Here is a 24,603-nt window from a genome sequence, read left to right as displayed (position 1 = left end):
TGGAGGAAAATCGCTTGAAAGAGATGGTGTTTTTCAGTGAGACGGGGCCTCAATCTCCACATGCAGTCACTATCTTCGTACGACACGCGTGCACACACACAAACACACAACCTCCACACGCAATCAACACAGACACATCCTCGTTCACCCCTGATACCTCATATACACGTACATGGCGGTAGACTATGCCTGGCATACCAGATAGAGAGAGACAAGTCCGGATGGTGGTAGCGTACCGCAGCTTCCGACTGTCCTTCCTATTACGAGGAAAAACCAGGCCGCAGAATTCGATGGTCCCGCGTAGATAAGAAATTGGAATTAGCCATGTAATCCCAGCTGAGCGGGGAGCAGAAGAGATACCAGAGAGAAGAAGACGGGAGGTTTGACACAAGCTCATATCCTGGACAAATCCACAGTTGCAATCATTGAAGCGCTGCTACTGCTACCTCTGTAGACAAATCCCCGTCATATGGGTCAGGTCTCACGCATTTCAACCAATAAATAATTGAACTTCTGATTCCTTCCTAATTTGACCTACTATTGATAGGACAAGGAACGTGTCGTCTATTCATCTCTAAGCCTCTCCATATGAGAGGAAGATGCCAGTATTGACCCTCTGCTTACTTGTTAATACAGCGGCGGTAGAATGAGAATTGAGCAACTGAGACACTTCCGGTCTCTTTCTATGTGAGGGAGTGACTGCTCAATTTCTTAATTCTTCTATCTGCAGGCCCTAACAGATACCCTGAAGGGAGGGGGGACAGGGGCTTTTAAAATGTTGTTAAATATTTAGACATCCACTCAGGCGAGACCCACTAGCCAGACTGTGTGTGTGTGTGTGTGTGAGAGAGAGAGTGAGTGTGTGTGTGTGCCTGTGTGGAGGGGTCTATCAGTCTGGGATGTGGCTGGGGTCCTCTGAGAGAAAGATATTCATGCTTCAGTAGAGCTTCAAAAACATCTGTGCTTTCAGAAAGTCGGGACAGCGTAGCTCCCTGATGATATTCTGTACTGGCTGCTAACTGACTGGAGACTGAGCTGGCCAGCCACTAGCCAGCCATTGGCAGGTGCACCACACACACACACACACACACACACACACAGACACACACACACACACAGTCTACTTGTGTGTCGGAAATTTAATGGATCAGCTAAAACAGTGGCACACCAAATACACACATCTCACACCAGACAGGATACACACAAACACACACACACACACACACACACACACACAGTTGCTAAAGGTGAGACCTCTTCCTGCTTACCGGCCATCCCGTCAACATCTCCACGGCAACGGTCTCTTTGCCGCTGTCTGGTTTGGTTGTGGTGATTAATGTGCCGAGCAGGATGTAATGGGGAAGAATAACAGTACAGGGTATCTGTGGGTCCCTGAAAAGTCTGAAAAATTCTTAAAATAAAATAAATTGAAGGCCTTAAAATGTTTTAAACACACTTACTAGAGGTATTGTTTTTTTCACTATGCAACAGTTTTAATTAATACAGAACAGGGTTAGTAGTACAATATGAAAAACTATTTCAGCTTAAACACAAATGAACTTCATGTCCCTTAATTCATTTTCTGAGTCCTTTTCCTTAAACTTCCCATTTGTATTTTTTTAAATTGTTCTTAAATTCAACTTTAGGTACCGTTACAAAGGTCTTAGAAAGTGTTACATTTGGCTTTCTGAATCCAACAGAAACTCTGCAATACAGAACAGACAGACAAATACACACACACAGACACACACACACACACACAGGTAGAGAGAGGGAGTGACAGGCTGAAACACAGAGACTGTACCATTACCCAAGCCCTGACCTGCAGAGCTGTTTTCTTTCAGGTCAACAATGAAAACGATCTTCTTGTTTGGAGACTAAAAGCTTCAGTTATCCAGCATGTTGTTTTATTACCAGCCCAGTTGAACCAGTCATATTGGGGCAGGTGTGTTTAGTTAGGGAGAAGTAGGGGTGTGGTTTCTGGCTTCTGTAATCTCAACGTCCGCCCGCAGGCTGTGGGTTTCCAGAGTGGGGAGAGGCAGGGTGGGGGGTGGGGTTTCGGGAGGATTCATCAGGATGAGGGGCATGGTGACCTGTTCCTAATTTGTTTCTAATGACCTCTGGAGGCGCGTGGCGGAGAGGGGTCCACAGGGAGCTCCAGTAAACTAGAGGGAACGCTCCTGCTAACCCTCCTTTCAGCTCCGCACCCCTGAAAGGTAAACAATAATATTATGCTTCCTAGCTGGCCTTGAGGTAGAAGAGGCAGCGAGGGGGTCGGCTCGTATGTATTGCCATCCTTACGCAGTACCTATACTTTATGTAAAGTGCATACTGGAAAAGTATTAAATCCATCCCTGCAGGCTGCTTTTTTTTTTTTCAATCTCACGGTGCACACACCCAGATGTACACACACAATTTATAAACACCCTGTGGGCAAACGCTGTGTGCTTGGTAGATATGCTGAGACCTGCAGCACCACTCCTCTTTTAGAAGTGTGGAGATTAGCTTTCTCTCTCTCTCACACACACACATGCGTATCTACATATATACATATAGATATATACACATAGGGATGCTGCTTATCATTCCAGACCATTTACTGCACAACTGTATATTTGCATATGAAACAACAAGGAGTAGTTTCCTGCCAGCTATAGCAGGTACACTCAAAATACCATCACACTGTTAGTTCAGGTAACGCATGGACTGACTAATGCCTCATGACATCTGTGAAATCCAAATTATATATATTCAAATCTACAATGCAAACATTCAGCCAGTCACCCCTAAGCACTGAAACACCCCACCAACGCTTACATGTTCTCTGTATACATGAACAAACACAACCCACACACACATCCCTGCATCTGTGCATGTTGCTTATGCAACAGTGATTGCCACTGTAGAAGTCCAACCACCTTGCATCTAAATAAATGAACACTGCAGGATAGTCCTCAAACGTCATCATTTCAGGGCCCTATTTTTTTTTTTTGCCTATGGTGAAATATGGCGACATATTTTAATAGTGTTACCATAACGTGTGCTGTAACGATTTATTTCTTTTTTTCATTGCAGCTTCAAAACCCATCAGAATCCATCTCAACAAATAAAGAATTGCGTAACAGAGGAACCCCCCAAAAGCAAAAATAGTCAATATTAGTACTGGACGTAGTTAAAGGCAATCATTTTACACCCCTATTCATTTTCACATTAAACCGAAAGGGGGCAGGATCTGGAATCCCTAATTTTGGCCGAAAAATGATGTCACACTTGAGAGGACAATTTGCCAAAGAATTTCACTTGGGGTGTCCGTCTGCCTTGTAAAAAGTTTGGACAACTTCTAAATGTTTTATCTCCTGTGTTATGAGCATAGATGTGACAATTTAGCTTTGTCCTTTGCCTATCAGCTGCTGTGGCAAGTAACAGGTGGATGAGCAGCACTGCCTAGGAGAGCATTGCTCAGGCTCACCATATAAACGATAAAAAAGGACAAGAGCCAAAGCAAAGTGTAGGAATGTGGAACACACTGCCCCAGATAAGCACTCAAGGGCTGTGGAAAATAAAAGGATGAGAAAGGAGCAGAGAAAGGTTAGAGGAAAACAGCGCGGGTAGAGAGAGGGGAGAGGATGTAAGCCTCTCTCTCTCTCTCTCTCTCTCTCTCTCCCTCTCCTTCTCTCTCTCTCTCCAGTCTGTGCTCTATGATTATGTGCGAGTTCAGTTGCTGAACTCTGCTCGCCACCCTCCACTAACAACCTAACTACTACCTTCGCACAGTACTTACCCGGTGCCACGTAGATGGAGAGAGGGGGGAGGGAAGGAGAGGGAGGAAATTGTAGGGTTTGAAAAGTCTGAGGAGTAGTTATTGTGCATATAAGTAGGCAAAACATTGAGAGTAAAGTAGTCACACTAGAGCTAAGTCTGGAACGGGCGGTAGACAATGATTGCTAGAGTCAGAAAAAGAAGTTGCGGCGGAGGAGGAGGGAGTCGAGGGGTCAGGGTTACGGTTTGAGGGAGTAGGGTGGAGAGCCAAGAGGGGAGGGAGGTTGGAAAAGTAGATAACAGTCAACGTATACATGGGCAGAAAGAGGGCCAGTACGGGAGGAGGGAAGGGCGATAGAAGAAGGCTACAGAGAGGGGGGCAGGGCTTTAGCCAGGTGTGGAGAACTGGCTGAGGCTCGGGTGTCTGGTTCAGCCCCCTAGGCTCCACAACTGTGTGTGTGTGTGTGTGTGTCAGTACCAGCTGAAACACGCCCGGCCCTCTGCACGCCGCGGCTCACACGCTGTCCTTACACACTCTCAACAGCGCAGACCGTGCCGCCTCTGCTTCAAAGCCGGGCAGTTTTCTCTCCGCTGTTGGTCCACACACACACACACACACACACACACATATACACACTTGCCTCACTACATCAAAGGATATCTTTTTCTTCTCATGGTCTTCTGACAGTCTGCCGGTGTCGGTGGATGTTTCCCCCCCCCCCCCCCCCCCCCGTTTCTTTTTTATCAGTGGAGTATTTTTTTTTTATCTCAGCTTAACCTTGGATTCCTCACAGCAAGTTGGGCACTTAACTCAGGTAAAGGAGAATTTGACCTCTTGTAAAGTTTGTAAAAGTATGCTTTCTCTTTCTCAGACCTTTTTTTACATTGTGCCACATGAGTAGGTTTTATTTCATTATGTGATTTGGCCGTAGTTAAACTGAAAAGAAGCTCAAAGTAAGATGAAATGTACAACGCAAACCTAAACCTGTAATTATACCCCGAGGCAGTACATTCCACCGCTGTGATATGCTGTCTGCGAGTGTGTGAGTGTGTGTGCACCAGAAAAGTAAAATACGTAGAGAATAGAAAAGTGGAGAGTCAGCTGCACATGTCTGTCTGTGGACTTCATTTTCCTCAGGACTGTGTGCTATGTGGCCTCTAACAAAGAGCAGGTGCTTGCTGGCGTGTGGAGGAGTCTGAGCATGTGCTGGCTGCTACCTGGTAGCTCCTCTCCTTTTTCTCTTTCTGGCAAAGAGAGAATATTATGAGGAATACAACCCACATACATTTGAATCCTATTTTAAATAAGCAAAGGTGTATGCTTTACACCTGTTTTGAATGTTGTTCCATTTGTGCTTGAGGTGCAGTGAAACTTTATTGGTAAGGCGTATGGTGGTGTTCAATGGTTATCGCTAAATAACCCAGTTCAATGCACTTCAATGCAATTCAGCTGGGGTTGAGCAAGTCAAATCAGTGTGACAGTGTTGTGTGGTCTGCAGTAGCATGTTTTGTCTAGAGGGGGCACACACGCACACACACACACACACACGCACACACATTTATGCAATGTAGCTTGACCTGCTGGCAAGTACATATAAACATTCTACTTGAAGACACACGCTGTCTTGACCAGATGTTGCACTGTACAGTGGAACAAACTATAACCAGTAGAAACACAAATGTAGAATTACTGCAGGGTCATCAAGTTTAAGTCTGTTTCGAGCGGCTAGACAGGAGTGGTACAGGAACACACACACACACACACACACACACACACACACACACTCAGAGCTGCTCTCAATTGGTGTCGAAGTGCAGTTTTATCAGTTTCTTGATAACCTCACCTCACCTTTGCAGATAAACAAACACAAAAATTCACCCATGCATACAACCCTATTTGTGTTGATGTCCAGTAATGACACTGTAGATGTGGGTGAATTGACTCGGACAGACTAGCCTCCCATCTGGCAACTTGAGGTGAGAGGTCACAGTGCATTCCGTGTGCACCAGCCGTGACCCTGGGAGGCACACAGCGTCCTGTGCGAGTGATGATCCAGCGTGATGTCATCAAGGCAAGCCAGCTGCATTGTGGGGAAGCCGGATAGAGGCGCTGCTGTGATTGGAGATAAAACAGCAGTGTTTATGGTGGAAAGGCACAGCCTTCAGCTACACATTCCACCACTGTTTCTCAGGGTGATCACCCTGATAGACACACACACACACACACACACACACACACACACCCATCCACTGATTCATCTACCCTGAGTCATGGAGCTCTAAGAGAGCTGGGTACAGAGTCAGACTCCTGCAGATTACTTTCTGTAATACCTACCAGCAGTGTAATGTGTACTCTCTAGCGTGTGTAATGTCCTGTCTGCCGAGGCTGGTGCCAAGTCTCAGCCTCACTTTACTACACTTGCAGTCTCCACCTTGTTCCCCCTCTCTCTTCTCCTCCCATTCCCTCTTTCTTTTCCTCCTTGCATGCCCTCTCTTCCAGACACCCCCTGTCTCCCACTCCTGTTCCCACTCCTGTTCCCTGCTAATTGTCTTCTTCCTCAAGCTGTCAGGAAGCATTATAGCCCAATGTTCTCACACAGCCAAAATACAGCAGGAGACCATTTTCTCCCCTTCGCCTGGCTCCCCCTCTCCACCCTAAGAAAACCATGAAAGGGGGGAGCAGACTGTGAGTGGCAGAGCGTGCTGTGGAGGAAATGGGGATTTATGTAGCTGTGAGGAGACGGCCTCTAATGTTATAGCTCCATGTCAGTCCGCATATACTGCACAGTCACTGCAGAGCATAGCTGGCGCACACACACACACACACACAGACTAGCTTTATAACAAGAAGGGGATTGAAGGAGATGAAAAAACAAGGTTTATTGCAAGAGAGCAACAAAAAGAGAGAGGGAGAGCTGGAAGAAGAGAGAGAGAGGCTTTATGTTTTCCAAGCAGTGAAGGATTTTAAATTCCTATCCGTCACCTCTCCTGTCTCCTGTCGGATGAATAAAGGGTTGAGTCAGACACACACACACAGTGGCCCGTGTTTGTGTTGTGTGTGTGTCTGTGTGTGTCTGTGTGTACTTGTGTGCATGTGTGTGTGTTCGTTTGGGTGGAGCTGCACAGGGCGGGTGAAATATTGTGCTTCTCTGTACTCGATTATAGAGCGTGTGTTTGGATGTGTGTGAGAGGGAGAGAGGTGGGTTGTGGACTGGGTCTGTTCATACCAGGCTAAAAATACAGGGCATTTTCAAAGCACATGTACAAACACACACACACACGCACACAGAAACACTAACAGACCAAGTTTATTTTTTCTCCCTGTTTCTCACTCTCTCTCATCTAATCTGTTATTCTATCCACTGTGTATTTGTATTTGTGGTTGTGTGTGTGTGAGAGAGAGAGGGAGGGAGAGAGAGAGACTTTGTGCCAGGTCATGCAGAGAGCTTCATCTGTTGCTGTAGAGGAGATCAGAGGAGAGAGCAGCCACTCTCATCTCCTCCCATACCCATAAAACCAAAATACCCATTAGATTAAAGTCAGCTCTCCACTGCATTCTCATTTAATATGATTTTCTTCTTGATTCCCCTTATTTTCCAGGGTCATCTAGACAACATGGACATAAAAAAAATAAAAAATGTTATCATGCCCTTTTCTGTCCTGTATTGTTTGATTTGATTTTGGCTCCAAAGTGGTAGCACAGAAATCCGGTCCTCATGAATCCCATTTGGCCAACCATGTAACCATAGTCATCATCCAATGACTAAATCATCCTCAACTTGTTATTCATGATGACTCTCAACCCCTATTTCATAACGGATTGTGTCCTATCACTTGCGTAATTGGTCGTCATTTAGTTATTTATATTTATTCAGCCAGTATATAAAATTTCCGGTGTGACGCAATTTAAAAATGTGAAACAAGCACATTAATATAGCCTGGTCACAGCGTGCTTCATATTTCTGCCACCAACAGTAGATATTCACTGCACACAGTCCTCATTAGGACAACCACTGGTGGCTGATCATAAGAGTGAGCACATGCACAAACACACACACACACACACACACACACACACACACACACAAATACACACACTCCTTGGCCTTCCACATCAGTTCCTCCCTGTCAGAGAGAGCTCATTACCGCCAGAATCTGGCCCCCACACTGAGCCAACCTGCTTTGCTATGCAGTGTTTTTACACTGGCACAAAATGTCAGCTCACTAAAAGCATCTGCGCTCCCCTTATCATGCTGAGAGAGAGAGAGACAGAGAGAGAGGGAGGGAGGCAGAGAGAGAGAGAGGGAAGTGGAGGACAAAGATGGAGAAAAGCGGTGAAAAGAAAGCAAATGTTGTTACAGTGAAAGGCAAGAGAGAAATAAGTAGAGCTGGTGGAGGGGGGTAGATGGCAGGGAGGTTAAAAAGAGAGAGGGCAAGCTGTTTGTCAAAGAGAGGGAGGAAGCTTCACAACGTGACTGAGTTGCATGTATTTTCCATTAGCTGTGTGGAGTGTTATGGCGCATTATTTACCACCTATCACTCAAGCTCTGTCTCCATCCCTCTGTTTGCAGTAGAACCAACAACTATGTAGCTCACTCAGTGATCAGGGACTCATGATTAACTATTCATTATTTCTGTTTGCATCTATAAATATACCCGCACAGCAGAGTTAAATGCACAGAGCATCACATGAATGATGTTTTGATGCGCAGGATAAGAGGAGGATGAGAGGAGAGGAGCTGCTCCAGTACTCTTTGTACAATACATCACACCCACACAGAGAGAGTGACACACATCACAGCGATCTCTCTGACTCTGTACAGGCAGAAATGATATACTACTGTGTAAATACAGCATGATAACTCGCATACAGCACATTCAAATACCTCTGCTTCTTCTCATATATCATTTGTTTTCCCAACATACTTTCACTCAGCTCAGAGGAAGATCTCATAATGTGACCAGAGTGTGGGAGTCTAGACTGTGGTCTGCCTGTCTGTCTGTCTGCCTGTTTGTCTCTCCAGTTGATAATCTTTGTCCTGAATCTAATCTGTGCTGATTTGGGCCGGTGATTCCTACGGTTAGATAATCACAGTGGCGAGGTTTTTGTTGTCTGTGTCTGATGTTTTTTTATGTGGAAGAACAAAGAACGTTTGAGATGAATCATTTTTTGGATGAAAGAAAGAATGTTTGTCATAGAATGATTGTTATGCTAGGTGGCTGGTGCTGAAAGATATTGACCAAAAATCTAATTCTGATTATTTGACAGAATATTGCAATTGCGATTTAAACTGCCATTCATATCATCACAAATTTTACTTGTCATAGATTTTATAGAACTTTAAAATTGTTTAAAGAAAAGTGATTTTGTTAAAAAAAAATAGATGTCAGTGTGCAGGATTACAGGATTGTACAGCACTAAAACACCTTGTTCAGAAATCCATTTTGGACGCTCCTCTCTCTTAAGCAATTAATTGAAGCTTCTGCGATTTGGAAATTGCACAAGTTCATATTGCGATTTAGATTTTTTAAATTATTAATTGTTCAGCTCTAGTTGGAGCACATAGCATCATTTGAGCATCAGGGGTTACAACATGCTGTACACTGTGCTCTCTGGGTGTCAGATAGTGTTTTCTATTTTAGTGCAGACAAAGAAGTGCAGTCTCGGCGTCCACCTGTGCCATGAGTCAGATTGTAACCTTGACAACCGTGTGAAGGTCAGCGGGGAGTGGAAGTGTCTTCTAACTGACTGCTGCCATGGCGATGGAGGAGAGAAGGGGGTTGCTGGGGCTTCTCATATCAAAGCGTGGCGCACAGATTTTGTACATCAAAGTTTCTCTGCTCCTGTGTGTGTGTGTGTGTGTGTGTGTGTGTGCACTTGCCTGGGTTAATGCATGCATTAGAGGGAGAAAGTCAGCGATGCATTAGTATTCAATAAGCAAGAAGCATCAGACTTCAGCGTCTTTGAAGCTGTGAAAACCTTAATGCTGGGACCAGGAGGTGTGAACATCGACTAAATACTACAGCGTATTGGTTTCACTTTTGATCTGGTCCACTCCTAAAGCCTACAGAACCACTGAGAGAAATCCAGTTTGACTCTGTAGATAACACTATAGTTTCTTTTCCTCCAAGATCCAAGAGCCTCCATATCACATTACTGTTCTCCATGTACATCCACAGCCAAAGTGCTGGCTTCAACAGGCTGGTTCAGATGTGGTTGAGCAGTACGTATTTGTGAAAATTTGATCATTCTACTTTTCCAGTGCAGTTTCACTTTTTCTGGTATCAAGAAAATGACACGTGATTCAAGGAAATTGTTGCAATAAGTTGATTTACCTCATTGCCTGATTTTTTGTTTGTTAATAATAAAATTTTAAGATTCAATACTGTCCCCCCCCCCCCCCCCCCCCCCCCCCTTACTGCCTGTAAATTCAGTTTCCCTAGGTATCTCCCAAGGTAAGAAAAACAACTTTATCTGTATCGTAGGTCAATGCCATGCACATGTTATTAGATTCAATGTTAGTGTCACAGAATAGGCACCGGTCCAGTCTGGCCCCGCGGGCACGAAGCCGGAGGCCAGACCAAAGCCAGCCATGCGCAAACCTGAGCAGAGAGATCACAACAGGGAGCTCATCGATCCGCTTCCAGGTCATTAAACCCAAGAGTGGGCTTATCGGGAAAAGCAGCGTCACCCAACGGAGATCAATAGCAGATAGAGAGATCTGACCAGAGAGGAGAGATGGGATGAAAGGAGGTGTGTGGACCTCGCCAGAAAGGACAAAAATAAAAGCTGAAACAGCTGTATGATTTAATTGTAACAGGATGTCACATTCTCCACATTCTTGTGCAAAGCTGTTCCAGAGCTGATAGTGCAGCAAAACAGAGACTTGTCTGAATGCAGTAGATGTTGGATAAAAACCAATCGAGCTATGGTCTGCAGACGTGTTAGACGTTACGATGCATTAAGGATGTTTACATCTCTGTGAGCTCAAAAATGACGGACAAATCAGGGAACAAAGAGATAAAGAGGTGGGCGGATGGCAGGATGGAGGGAGGGATGGAGAGGTGGAAAGGGGAGAGATTATCCTGGTAGGGTGGCCCGCCTGTGGATTATAGACCGGCCATCTGCCACTATGGGATTATAATCCTACAGAGAGACAGAAGAGGGGGGCGGACATGCCATGCAATGCCCACACATACTTTTACACAATGAGGCCAGTAATGCTTTGGATAAAAGAAATAATCAAATAAAATGTGGTTTTAAATGTAAAGACACAAAGCTCTACCTGTCTAGGCCACAGGCAAAAAACTGACAGCAAGTGATCTTTTTACATTAAGTAAGAGTTACTGCAGAATGGAACAGTGTGACTAGGGATAGAGTTTGAAAAAGACGAGAGTCACTGCTCTGCCCTTTTCTCATCCCCACTGTCTCTCTCTCTCTCTCTCTCTCTCTCTCTCTCTCTCTCTCTGTCTGGCATGACTCTACCTCAGTGCTCTTGCTCTGTGAAACAGCAGATCCCCCCCACACACACACACACATACTGTCCTTTCTCCCTATTGGCCAATTCTGCCTGCGCTCAGCCCACCAGCCCCTCCCCCTTTCCCATCGGAGCCAGACAGAGAGAGAGGCGGCCCGGGAATGTGCTCTCCCTTTCACTGGTTCGCCCCCTCCCTCTCCCTCCCCCCCTCCCTCCCTCTCTCTCTCTCTCTCTCATTCTCACACCCCTCCTCCGGTCTCTCACTCCCCTCCCTCCCTCAGCTTTGGGGAAGAAGCGATCAGACCCTGCCCAATCCCTCTGACAAACAGACAGACCGAAAGACAAGCAGGAAAGAGAGAGATAGAAAGAGGAGGGTAAAGACAGAACTGACTGGCAAGGTAGAGAGAAGCGGCAGCAGTGTTGATCGATCGGGTCGGCTCGAGGACTGGGCGGGATCTGCACCCCTCCTCTCCTCTCCTCTCCTGTCCTCCCTGGGAATACCGCTGCAGGGTGGGAATCCTATCCCGCTCCGTCTCTCTCCCGTTCCTCCAGCTGAGCCAGCTCCGCTCTAGGATGCTGTGAAGGATGGTCCACCAGGAAAACTGTTCTTACCAGGTAACACAGAGCTCCCAGGGCTAGATTACATAACACACACTGTGTACCAGTGTAATTGCCAATTTGAGTAAATATTGTGATATGGATTAATGGTGTAGTGGTTCCAAGCAGATGTTGATTTTGGCTTTAGCTTCACACGCTTCAGTGGATGTGTGTATCTTGTGTTTAATCCGTTCACTCACAATTTTTTTATCATAAAGCTTTAAATGTCATATTGAAACTAGGGCCTTGTTGCATTGTGTGTCATCGCTGACAGTCAGACCCGTGTAGGAGTATAATTGATGTGTCTTTTCTGTTACGTGATGGTGTTGTGAATCTGATGGCTGGCCGGTTGCTAAGAGAGCACTTGACTCAGGGGAATAATGTCCTACCTCCTCCCCTCCACCGTCCCCTCGGCCCAGCCTCATCAATCCATGTCAAGGAGGGACGAGGTGTGTCTGTGTTCTGCGTGCTTGGATGTAATTGTAAGTTTATGTTGTCATGATTGAACTGTGTGTGTGTGTGTGTGTGTGTGTGTGTGTGTGTGTGTGACTTTGTTCTGTGCTGTGAGTATGTGTGTAATGAAACAGAATTTAAATGTAAATGTTAGCTTGGAGCGGTGTGCATGTGCGTGTGTGTGTGTGTGTGTGTGTGAGAGAGAGAGAGAGTGTGTGTTTCTGGTAGGACGTGACAGAAGTGTCCCAGTTTATCTAATGAGGAATGGGAGGAATGGAGCAGTTGTGATTAAAGGAGAGCAGTGCATCCCAGCTGCACATACGCTCTTCTCTAACCAGCACTTGCTTGGGAGGAAAGTCTGCAATGCAGTGAAGATAGAGAGTGGGGAAGAGCAAGAGAGGAAGATGAAAGGCAAAAGAGATGAGTTGAAGCTGTAGGAGGGAGGTTTTGAAGGGGAGAGATGGAGTGTTTTTGACAGACAGGGGGAGGCAGGTGCAGAAGCAAGGGGTGATGTGGGTTGAGGATGCGGGAAAAGCTACAGAGCAAGTGATGAGAAAGAAAGAGAAAACGCAGTATATGGTTCTAAGGAGATGGGTGGGCCTTGTGAGTGTAGTGCAGGTGGTTTATGACCATGCACCATGAAATTCGGAAGTCCAAATACTGTCCTCCAACCATGAGGGCATCCGTCCACTTGGGTTTTAATGGAAGAGTATAGTAGTCCTGCTGAAGGACCTCAGGTTGAATGCTAACACTTGCCACTGCTTACCTTACCAGCATTATCAGTGTTTATTAAAGCTGATCCCTTGTCAGTTCAGTATACATCCTCTTAATGCTTGAGATTAAGCCTGGGAAGGGGTAAGCAGCCCTCAGATCTCTGGTTGGGGATGTTTGCTATTGAAAAGCAGCAAACAGACTCACATCATCTAACGTGACATATGTTATAATCTCACATGGGGTGTACATATTTCTGTGTGTGTGCGTGCATGTGAGTATATGTGGGTGAGGGAATAGTTGTGCAATGGGATAAAGATTTCCTGCCATGTTTACTGGTAGATGAAAGCTAGATGGAGCGATAGAAAGACGGCAGGATAGAGAGGATCAGCAGAAGAAGAACAGAGAAAAGCGAAGCCAAGGGGCAAGCGGAGAGACGGCAGATGAAAGACGAAGATGAAACAGTAACGGGAGAAATATAGACAACAGGCTGAGCGAAGGGAGGGAGAGGTTAAAAGAGCTTTCTGAGGCAACGGGTTGAGATGATACATGACAACCAATAGGGAGAATGAAAAAGAAATATACATCAGTTACATCTAGAGAGGGGAAATAGAGGGAGATGTAGAAAAAAAGTTGAGTGAAGGGGGGGGGGGGGGGGGGGGGGGTGCAGTAATAAACGGTGAGAAAGCGGGAACGCAAGGAGCCTATAAGCAGATAGGGGAAAGAGAGATAGAGCGAATAAGAGAAAGAATGAGAGAGCGGTGAGCGGAACAGAGGGTTCAGGCTCTGATAACAGCGACTCTCTAGAGGCCCCTCAATTAGACTGGTAACCTGGCAACCGGCGGGCAGACAGCGCCCCTCACACACACACACACACACACACACACACAACACACACCGAGGGATGGAAAGAGGGGGAAAGAGATCAGGGGAAAGAATGGAGGAATAGAGGAGACACGATAGATGAGAGGGAAGGAATAAGAGGTTTAAAAGGGTAATAAAATAGACATGGGGCAAATGGATAAAGGGAAAAAGAGGGAGGTAGAGAGACGGGGTGGAGGAGGGGTAGGCAGTGTGTTGTCCCCGTATCTCTCTACGTCTCCCGGGACAGTCTGTGTCTTGGGGCAGTCTCTGTTTTGATGTCAGTGTTGTTGTTTTCCTCTGCTTGAATTAAGGTGTGGCCTTCAGCTCCCTCTCTTTGGGCTGTTGATGTGTAATGTTGCTGGAGGCCAGTTGGAAGAGGAGAGAAGAGAGGGAAGAGGGAAAGGAACGGAAACAGGGAAAACAACCATCCTTCCCAGTTGTTCTTTTACCTCATAACCTCTGCTTCCACTCAGTGTCAAAAACCATTAGCCAATTAGGTCACAGGCTGACCCAGGGATAACCAATAAGGTGACCATTTGACCCACGGTCAACCAATAAGAGCCATCAATTTTGTCCCTGTCAGGAACTGTAGATAGATAATATAGGATAAGATAAGATTGCACTTTATTGATCCCCATGGGGAAATTCGGGATAATAATACACACCTCCATAAAAAGGAGAAAAAAATTATTCTGATCATTACATCAAATTAACAAGTACCAGTCACTCTACTACAATAATCTCTCTCATTTTAATACCACACGTAATTTCGAGGAAGTGAGCTTAAACCGTGCTGTTTTTCAATGTATTTCTTTAGACGCCCAGGTCTCAGAGTGTGTCATCCTGTTCCCAGATTCTCTTGTAAATCTATAAATCTGGTGTGTCTGTGTTGCTGTCGGCAGCAGCAGTACCAGCAGGGTGAAGGGTGATGGTGAGATTTATCTGCTTGGCCGTGCTGTGTCATCCTGAGCCTTAGGAATACTGTCAGCTTGCCAAGGCCCCGGGAGCTCTGATTGAATCATGTTGTATAGTATGTGTGTGTGTGTGTGTGTGTGTGTGTGAGAGAGAGAGAGAGAATATGTGTGCTTGTGCGTCTGCAAGTGCATTTATGTTATGCATATGTGTCTACGAGTGCATGCAGTATTTCAAGCTGGAGGGGTGAAGGAGAGAGCTCCACTATCATGCCAGTGTAACAGTATCTGTGGTGTGGCCGGATGAATTATTAATGAGGAGTAGCAGGACAGTAGAGTAGCAGTCGAGTAGATACCACTATGTAGAGAGGAACATTTCCTGCATCAGATGGATAAAGAACAGCATCTATTACCCACGCACACACACACACTCACACAGATAAAACTTTCTGTGTCACATAAGTATAATTTGCCAAAACGTCAGCCCTCTCTCAAACATGGCCTCTATGTTGCAACTCTGTGTGTGTGTGTGTGTGTGCGTGTGCGTGTGCGTGTGCATGTGTGTTGAGTTAGAGGACTTCCCAATGGGCCACCCCATGCTCCTTTCGCAGCCCAATTTGTTTGGAACACAGAGCATTGCCATGGAGAAATTCTTGCCACGTTGCTATGGCAGCAGCCCCCGTTCTTTTCCTCCTCTTCCCAAAATAAGAACAGATCAGAGTCTTCAGTGCTCCTTTCATATGTGTCAGTAACTGTGCTGTGGTGTGGTAATGTCACATACGCACATGCATGTGCACCGCATGAATGTGCCCGTTTGCGCACGCAAACACACAAAGAGCCAAACTAATAAAAACAAGCACATACTCACAAATGTAGGTGCATTCGTTTCAAACATATGCACACTCACTCATACACACACTGTGCCATTGGACTTGGATTCCAGGCTTACAGGAGGTGCCAGGAACCCTCTCTCCCACAGTCACCCTCTGTTCACTTGGAACAATAGGCCTCTCTCTCTCTTTCTCTCTCTCTCTCTCTCTCTCTCTCTCTCTCAGCTGACCCAACAGTTAAGCTACTGCCTACATCAGAGACATTAACCTGTGTGTATTTGCGTGTGTGTGTGTGTGTGTGTGTGTGTGCGCATACATCTGAAACATTCATTTGAAATTATCCTCCACAAAGAAGACTTTGCCCTTGAACTGTGATTAAAGCAATGGTTGTGTGCACATTTATATCGATGTGTGTGTGTGTGTGTGTTTACGGATTCCCCTTGCCTGCTCCTCTTCCAGTTACGATCCTTCCCAGGTTACAGCCCCCCCCCCCCCCCCCCCTCCTCCTATCCCCCTGTCCTGTTTGAATCAGCAGTGACTTCACCTCCACTATGAAGTCAGCCTCAGTAATGAACCAGAGAACCAGAGGGGCCAACTCTGCCCCGCCCTTTAGCCCCAAACAGGCCTCTCTCTCTGGGCTAACGCACGACCCACACCAGGGGTTGTGTGTGCGGATGTTTGCGTGTTTAGATCTATTGATGTGAGTGTGTGTGTGTGTGTGCATGTGTGTGATGCCTGTATTGTCCCCAGCAGCAGTCCAGTGTGGGCGGATTCAGGAGACAGCCAGATAATTCATTCTGCTCTACCCATAATCCTTAGGGATCAACACTGAATCAAACCCACTTCCTATTTTCGCATTCAGCTCCTCTGTGTGTTTGTGTGTGAGAGAGAGAGAGAGAGAGAGAGAGGCTTGCATGTTCAGATGTGCTTTGATGTTATCATGCAGTTGCATTATTCCACAAGTGTTTGCATCTCAAAGTTCTTCAAAGGGAGTTCACACTGTTTAATGCTGCCACGCTGAAGCTCATATTGTTAGTCTACTCTTCTCTCTCACTCTCGCTCAGCAGAGGAATAGATGATGTGACTCATATTCATCAATATCACTTTGTATTCTCTCCCCTCTCCTCTTTCTCCCTTCATCTCTCTGGTACTCTATTTGTCCTTGGTTGGCTATTTTATTTCTTATCTGATGTCCCTTTCTTCCCGTTGTATCTCCGACTCTTGAGTATGATTCATCCTCTGAATCAGCCCATAGGTGAAGGTATACTTCGAAGGGAGAAAAAACAAGACAAAACTGAAGCTAAAGCTCAATTTACACCAGTTTAGAAGGCCAGGGAAAAAGACCTATGTATTTCTCTGAGGCTTACTAAGAGCACCATCTTTTCAGTTCAGTATGTTTTTACTTCCACTAACAGGCCAATATTTCATTCATACTATATTCCACCTCCACACACACACACACACCTACACTACCACCATAATATAGACACCAATCAATTATACATATATATATATATATATATATATATATATATATATATATATATATATATATATATAATTGATACAGTAATGAAGTACCACAAAAATACCACAACATTGATAATAAATAAAAAATAATTTAAAAAATATGAAAACAGAAAGAAAACTAAAGTCCAGGAGAAAGAAACTTTACATAGATATTCACTGCCAATTACTGCTTGTGTAACTATATACATTAATATGCATTTGTTCAAACTCATTGCACCATCCTGAAAATGTTTGTGAACTATGAGTTTATATACACATGAATATGGTAATGGTTTTACAGTTCTGAGTTATGTCTACATTTTTCTAAATGACCAGTTGAAGGTAGGTGTGTGTGTGTGTGTGTGTGTGTGTGTGTGTGAGTGAAGCAATGTTACTCTGCAGCCATACGTGGATATAATTTTCTGTCTGGGCGGCTATGACAAATACATGAGTCATGGGTCGATAACGTCTCGCAAAGATGAGATCATTACACACCGTGGAGAGCTCAGATTGAAAATGTAACTTACTGATACAAGGCACATGAAATCTGTGTGTAGGTGGATATGTGTGTGTGAGCGAGTGTGTGTGTGTGTGTGTATGTTTGTGTGCCAGACTAATGGTCCATTGTGCTCTGTCAGGGTTTATTTAGCTGGCCGGGCCAGGGGGCTGCTGGCTGCGGAGTCCAGACAGGACACTATTTTTACCTTAGCAGGAAGGGAGCACACTACCCCCTCTGTTACATACACACTCATACTTTCACATTCATTCTCCCTCAAATATGCAGGCTAATCTTCTCTCACACACAATACACACATGAGCGAGATGCAAGCCGTTGTAGGTAAGAGGGTTTGAGGACTTAGGAAGCTTCAAAAGGAAAATTTCAAGGAGGACCCATGGATGAGAGAGAGGGTGAAATAAAGATAGACAGCGAGCGATAAAGTCCAGGAGATATGCCAAGAGGCTCAGGAGACATTTAAACACACACACACACACGGAAGCGCAACAGCACACACACACTCACAAGTACACTGGCCCACACACTATGACTGACCCATGGCTGAGGTGTCTCTTTCCAAACTGGTTGAGAGCAGCTGCTGTCCTCACGTCAGGGTGTGAAAACGGAAAAAAACATCAGAGAAGCGCACGCTCTCTGTCTCTCTCCCCCTCTCTCTCTCTCTCTCTCTCTCTCTCTCTCCCTCTCTCTCTCTCTCTCTCTCTCTCTCTCTCTCTCGCTCTCCCTGGCTCTGAGAGGCCGCCCTGGCCAGAGGGTGGAAGGTAGGGAGGGTCTAAAGGGGCCTTACCTCCGACCATTGTGCTTTCACAGTCCTGCGGGAGAGGCAGAAAGTGTAGGAGAGAGACAGTGTTAGTCATAGCACACTGCTGGGAGGCAGAGAGGCTAGAAAGAGAGACAGTGTCACAACATGTAGGAGAGAGAGAGGAGTAGACTTTATGTTATCGTCTCTGACCATGACAGGGTGAGTTGGCTGTGAATCTGATGCGTACTGAATGGACTCCAACCTCAGGAGTCGGACTGGACTAACTCACTAACTGAGGAGTAGGGAGGAAAAGAGTAGGAAGAGAGGGAGGGAGGGAGGGGGGGATGAGGGAGGCGCTGGATAGCATGGACTGTGGTGGAATGGATGATGTCATCAGGCAAGCCTCCAGCCTCTACGTCACAGATGACTACAAAGAGGTAAAGGACAGTGTGTGTGTGTGTGTGTGTGTGTGTGTTTGTGTGTGTTTGTATGTGTGTGCTGCCATGCTTGGAACTCCGCTTGGAACTACAGCTTACGTATATTTAAAATGGAAAGATTGTGTAAAAAGTGAGAGAGAGGTGGAATATTTTAGGTGAAACGTGACACTGCGTTTGCTTTGATGGTATGCTGTACTAATGAGTGTTTGCGCACACACACACACACACACACACCCATTCACACTTAGTACTGCTCCATAGTGCATGCCCTTAATATGGCTTCATGTGGGTGTGTGTAGCTATGTGTCCCAACCTAGGGATCGTGACTGACGTAGTGCTTGGAGTGGGTATTAAAATGCTTAGACATTCGGGGCAATGCTATGACATAATGGGCAAGTGGGCTTTTTCCATTCAGTCCAAACCACATCCCTCCTCTGAATGTTTGCCCACAAATTCATAGTGAGGCATTCTCTCCTGCTTACACACGCATACAAAAGCACAGGGAAACAGAGGGAAAGAAAGCTTGAATGTCACTCGGAGACCCATTGTCCTGTCTAAACCCACTTCATGCTCCTCACCTCTCCTCCCTCCCTTTGTCATTCTCTCCCCCCCTCCGGTTTTCCCTTTTCCCACCATCACCCTCCCCCTCTTCTTTCTATCGCCGACCCCCCCCACCCCACCCCACCCCCAACCCGCCACCCCTTGCTGAGTCGGTCTCTCTCCAGGCTGAGTGACAGGAGCAGCCCTGCATTGACCTGTGGTTGAACTATATGAGGGGTCAGAGGTCAAGTCCCTTATCTGGGATGGAATGTAGCACTGCCTAGACAGCCAGGTCTCAGATAGCACACTGAGAGAAGAGGGCTGTCAAACACACACACACACACACACACACACACACACACACAATTTTAGCCTTCACATACTTGACGTGAACTAGGTGCGTGTGTGTATACTGTAAGTTGATATACAAACACTATAGGCTTTTATAGAAAAAAAGCCTACCGGGACATCCACCCGCATGAAAGAATGTAAACCGAGAAACTATATAGCACAGTCAAAACATACACACACTCACACACATACACATACACACACACACACATACACACACAGAGAGAAGACACAGTGACCTTGTTTCTCTGTTAGTGAAGCTATGAGCTCAGCAGCAGTTCTGTCACGGCTGGAAAACACATCAGAGTGAAGCTGTCCTCTGTTTGGACTTCCAACACCACACACAGATGGCAGGTCAGCACACATACACACACACACACACACACACACACACACACTTATAGCCATACTTATAAACACCTCTCTGAAACACTTGTGTGTAACAGTCTGAACCGTATTCAGCTGCACTACAATGTCATGCTTTTCAGTGAAAAACACTGAAATAGACACATATCGTGCGCTCACGAGACCCGGTGTGTGTGTGTCTGTGTGTGTGTGTGTGTGTGTGTGTGTGTGTGCGTGTGAACAGTAGGTTCTTGTCTCCAACCAGGGAGTGAGGTCTCCACTACCAACCCCTCCTGTCAGCCAGTGAAAAGCCTCCATTGTGCAGAATGAGGGAGAGCTGTGAGGGAGGAATGGAGGGAAACGGGAGAGAGGGGAAAGAAATATTGGTACATGAAGGGGGCGATATTTTTGAAAGGACAGTCTACTCCCCTAAGCATATGCTTTCTTTATTTAGAGACAGTAGGAAGGCAAAAAGGGAGACATGAGTCGGGTGGGGGGGGGGGGGGGGGGGGGGGGCCTGGGGGACGGCCCTAGCAGGATTCAGTCTCAGGCCAGCAGGGATACATGTCTTATCTTAACCACTATGCCTCTTCTGGGTGCCAGCAATTTGAGGGAGAGAGGAGTAAGATGCCCTTTCAAAGCACAGATTATTAAATTCATCTCCCTTTTCAATTATAGATTTCCAGGGAAAATGTGAAGACTCAAAACAAGCACCCTGCCCTCCGTCCCCGTTGCTAAATCACCCACTAGGCATGTGGATGAATGGGTGTAGTGCAGAGTAGAGGAGAGAAGAAAATGTCTTTATCAATGAGGGGTTTTCAGCTGCGGAAATTGCTTGGTGAATTTGAGGAAAAACACAAATTAGCTCAATTGTGTTTCTCCCAATCTAATTTGGACAGTGACAGCAATGGTGCTCAAGGCCAGGAAATGAAGGCACTGGTTAGGACTGTCACTCACTCACACACACACACACACACACACACACACACACACACACACACACAAAGAATGATAGAATGTAGATTGGTTTAAGAATTGTTTGTGTGGGGAGGAAGGAGACAGACAGACTCCCTGAGACCGATGTTTAATGACAGAGGGAGGGAGGTTTAAGAGATTAATTAGAAAGTAGAAAAAGAGGATAAAGAAGAAAACAATTAAAGAGATAGAGGGAGAGAAGAGAGAGAAGTGTATAGGTGATAAGAGAGATCTGTAGGAAAGGAAGAGAGGTAGCAGGGGATATTTACTGTCCATTCACAGCTCCACCTCTCTGTGGCGTATTCGACACCTCCTTGAGTGGTTTATGGGACTGCCATGATGAGATTTCTACTGTTTGTGCTTCAATCACACACAGCCCAACCACCCAATCACACACACACACACACACACACACAACACAAACATGCTGTATAACAGATAATGTTTATACAAAGACAGGAAGTTGTCTTGGCAGGCAGGTGTGAGATGTAGAGGTATCTTGGTTGATACCTAGCTGATGATCCAAGTGCAGGTTTGTGATACTCCTGAAGCCAGAGTTTTGACTCGTAGCAGTTTAAGAGTTACTCTACTACGTTGTGTAGGAGTTGTGATTTCAGCTATGTCAGTAGGTCATGACTAGGGATGCACCGATCAGGTTTTCTGGGGCCGATTCCAGCGGCCATTCCATTCCAATGATGCATTTTACTCAGACTTTCTAACAATGGCACACCATGTAAACGTGCACAGCAAGCATAAATAATCAAATTCAAGTACTGTTTTTAACAAATTGTTCTTTTGGCTGTATGACCTAGCTGGCCTATCAATGTGTAAATCATAGGTTTTATCCAAACATAGTTATTATATGTTATTTTGTGCTTGATGACTGGGTGAATACACACCTATTGCCACTGGCAGCGCATGAAAAGTTTTTCATTTCAAGTCATTGCGGCAGCATAGGCTCTGCCTTCTGTCCAATATATTAAACTGGCTCTAGTCTATGATTATAGGCTTTGACATTCAAAACACAACATCAGAAATGAACTGTCAATGCCAAATACATGGCATGCCTACGCTACTAACGTTCTGCTGAATGCTGCGAATTGGCTCATACGTTTTATGGTGTACATCCGGCCGCTTTCTGATCCGGCAGTTTGATTTAGTTATTTATTTCTTGATTGAGCAGTTGAAACACCGTCCAAATCATGTTTGTTTGGACGGAATTACGCAAAGGTTGAATTGCTGCAAGTCTTCCACAGTCAGCACACAAGCCTCCGGAGAAAAGGTGTGTGTGGTCTGTTGTTAGGAAAGTGTTTTGTAACTGAGTAGTAAAGTTGATAGGGATGTTGATGTGGCTCATGGGTTACTCAGTATTCTAATGCAAAATCTCCTCTGGGCCTTTCTAAAGTTGAACTATGTCAAACTTCCTTCCCACCTGCACCTCAGACTGCCCCCACCTTCTGTTTTACCGCCCTGACCACACATGAGGGGAACAAACAGTTAACAATGCCCAGTCAACCACCAGCCCCTTGCTGGTCAGACTGGGAGCAGCCACTCAGTGCAGTAACTTGACTGGCAGTGTGTCAGTTGTGTTGTGGTCAGGTTTGTATGAATGATGTGCATGTACATAAATGTGTATGAGCGGGCTGCGCTCCACAACACAGGCTGCTGTTGAGCCTCTGGAGCGATGAATTGGAACTCTCAAGTGTGTTCAACTTGACTCCCCAGGCTCTCTTGTCAAACACACACACACACTCACACACACACACACACACACAATGGAGCAGTGCCAATCCCACCCCTCTACATGCCCGTGTGTGTGCTGGCAGTGCCAAGTGCGTCTTGCGGGCTCTTGTGTGGAGTGGGATTATGGTAATTTGTCCTTGGTGAAGGCACTCTCACCAAAGCCAGCACGCAATCGTCAGGAGAGACAGGCAGAGAGAGGAACGGAGGGAGCGAGGGAGTTGAGATGGAGAGAGAAAATGAGTGGGAGAGAGGTGAAGGTGTAATGAAGAGACTGGGGGAGGGAAGAATGGAATGAGCTGGAGAGAGGTAGGATGCGTGGAGAATGAGCGAGAGCTGAGGCAGACAGAGGGAGGTGGAGGTGGAAAGAGATGACTGGAATTGGGGATAATGAGAGAGAGAGAGAGAGAGAGAGCAAGACAAAGGCTTGGTGAGGCTGAATTAGGTGAATAAAGAAAGGATGAGGATGTGTGGGAGGGAGATAGATGAGAATGGGGGGAGAAGAGAGGAGAGAACATGAAAGACAGGGTTAAGTGGAAGAGAGCGATAACAGGAGGGAGAGGTCCAGAAAGGAAGGGATTGAGGTTACACTCAAGGCCATCAGCATCTCTTTCCCTCTCATCACCTTCTCTCCCAAGCTCTCGCTCTCTTTCTGTAAACCTCCTCCTCTCCCCCCTCTTTTCTAAACCTTTCCTCTCCCCCTCTCCTTCAGTCTGAAAGGCCTGCCATTTTCTTTTCTGTGTGTGAGAGAAGGGGAGGAGCACTCCAGCATTAGGCTGGCTGACTGTGTGTGTGACAGACTGAAAGCCTATTGTGTTCTTCTCTCAGCGGGACAGAGAGAGGGTCAATATTTCCCCCAAACATCCTCTCAAAGACCCCCTATCCATGGAAAGGCCGTCCCTAAGCCACAGTGCCACGGTGAGGGCTTAGGCCTATAGAGAGCACACTACAAAAATATGGCCTTCCACGTTTGTGTGTGACAGTAGTACGTGTGAAAAGTGCTTCAGGACAAGAGAACAATTTAACTCTTCTTCTCTCTTTTTGATGAGAGCAAATGTGTGCGTGTCTGTGTGTGTTTGCCAGATGTGTGTGTGGAGGCCTGTGTGACGCTCATTAGTTACGTGCACCTCAGTGGGATGTGTTTACCTGCTCTCGGCCCAGACGAGGCGTCCCGTGGGGATGAGTGTGTGTGAACCTGTGTGAAGCGCTGCCAAGGCTGGAGCAGCGCTGAGTTAGGAATTCTGGATTAGGGACAGGCCAAGTGAGTGCTACAGCACTGGAAAACTGGAATACTAGGATTCTTAAAGATTTAGACATGTATGAAACAGGTGTTAGAGGGTTTTTTTCCTTTGGATTTTTCCATAAATATACTATATGCTCATCACTATATGAGCAGGCTTACTCTGTGTGTGTGTGTGTGTGTGTGTGTGTGTGTGTGTGTGTGTGTGTGTGTGTTTGAGGTACTGGAGTTCTCTCTTGTTGTTCACAGTAGTAGAACAGTAGCGCCACCTCCTGGTGAATGTTGGCATCGTCAACATGCTACTTCAATATTTCACACTATTTCTTTTCAGTCCATCAGCTGACTCCACACTTTGTGTTCGCGCTCGTTAAGATGACACTGAACCTCTTACTGCAAATTAAGCCGCTGCTGCTGCTATTAATACACTTGTGCCCATTATTAGGAGCGCCAGAATATACCACAGTGGTGGGAAGGGTCCTTGAATGTCCTACTCAAGTAGAAGTGCTGTTACATTGCTGATATTTGAAGTAGAAGTAAATGTACCGGTGTAACAATCTACTTAATCTACTGAGTTACTTTTTAGAAAAGAGAACATTGTTACATGTGA

General features: G+C 45.9%; 1 protein-coding gene across 3 annotated transcripts in view; it reads left to right on the top strand.

Moving 5' to 3' along the window:
- Positions 1-24,603, top strand: part of schip1 (schwannomin interacting protein 1) — a 191,158-nt gene that overhangs the window by 158,422 nt on the left and 8,133 nt on the right. The window contains exon 1 of one of the 3 annotated variants that reach the window (XM_071927554.2): positions 11,532-11,852. The exons of the other annotated variants lie outside the window; for them this stretch is intronic. Within the exon in view, the coding sequence (XP_071783655.1) occupies positions 11,823-11,852 (30 nt within the window). The 5' untranslated portion in view covers positions 11,532-11,822. Of the gene's footprint in view, positions 1-11,531; positions 11,853-24,603 lie in introns of those variants that run through there. 3 annotated transcript variants of the gene reach the window in all.

This window comes from Centroberyx gerrardi, chromosome 6 (assembly GCF_048128805.1).
Source record: "Centroberyx gerrardi isolate f3 chromosome 6, fCenGer3.hap1.cur.20231027, whole genome shotgun sequence".
NCBI lineage: Eukaryota > Metazoa > Chordata > Actinopteri > Beryciformes > Berycidae > Centroberyx > Centroberyx gerrardi.
The sequence above is the reverse complement of the archived record's forward strand: the minus strand, read 5'-3'. Positions and strand labels throughout refer to the sequence as shown.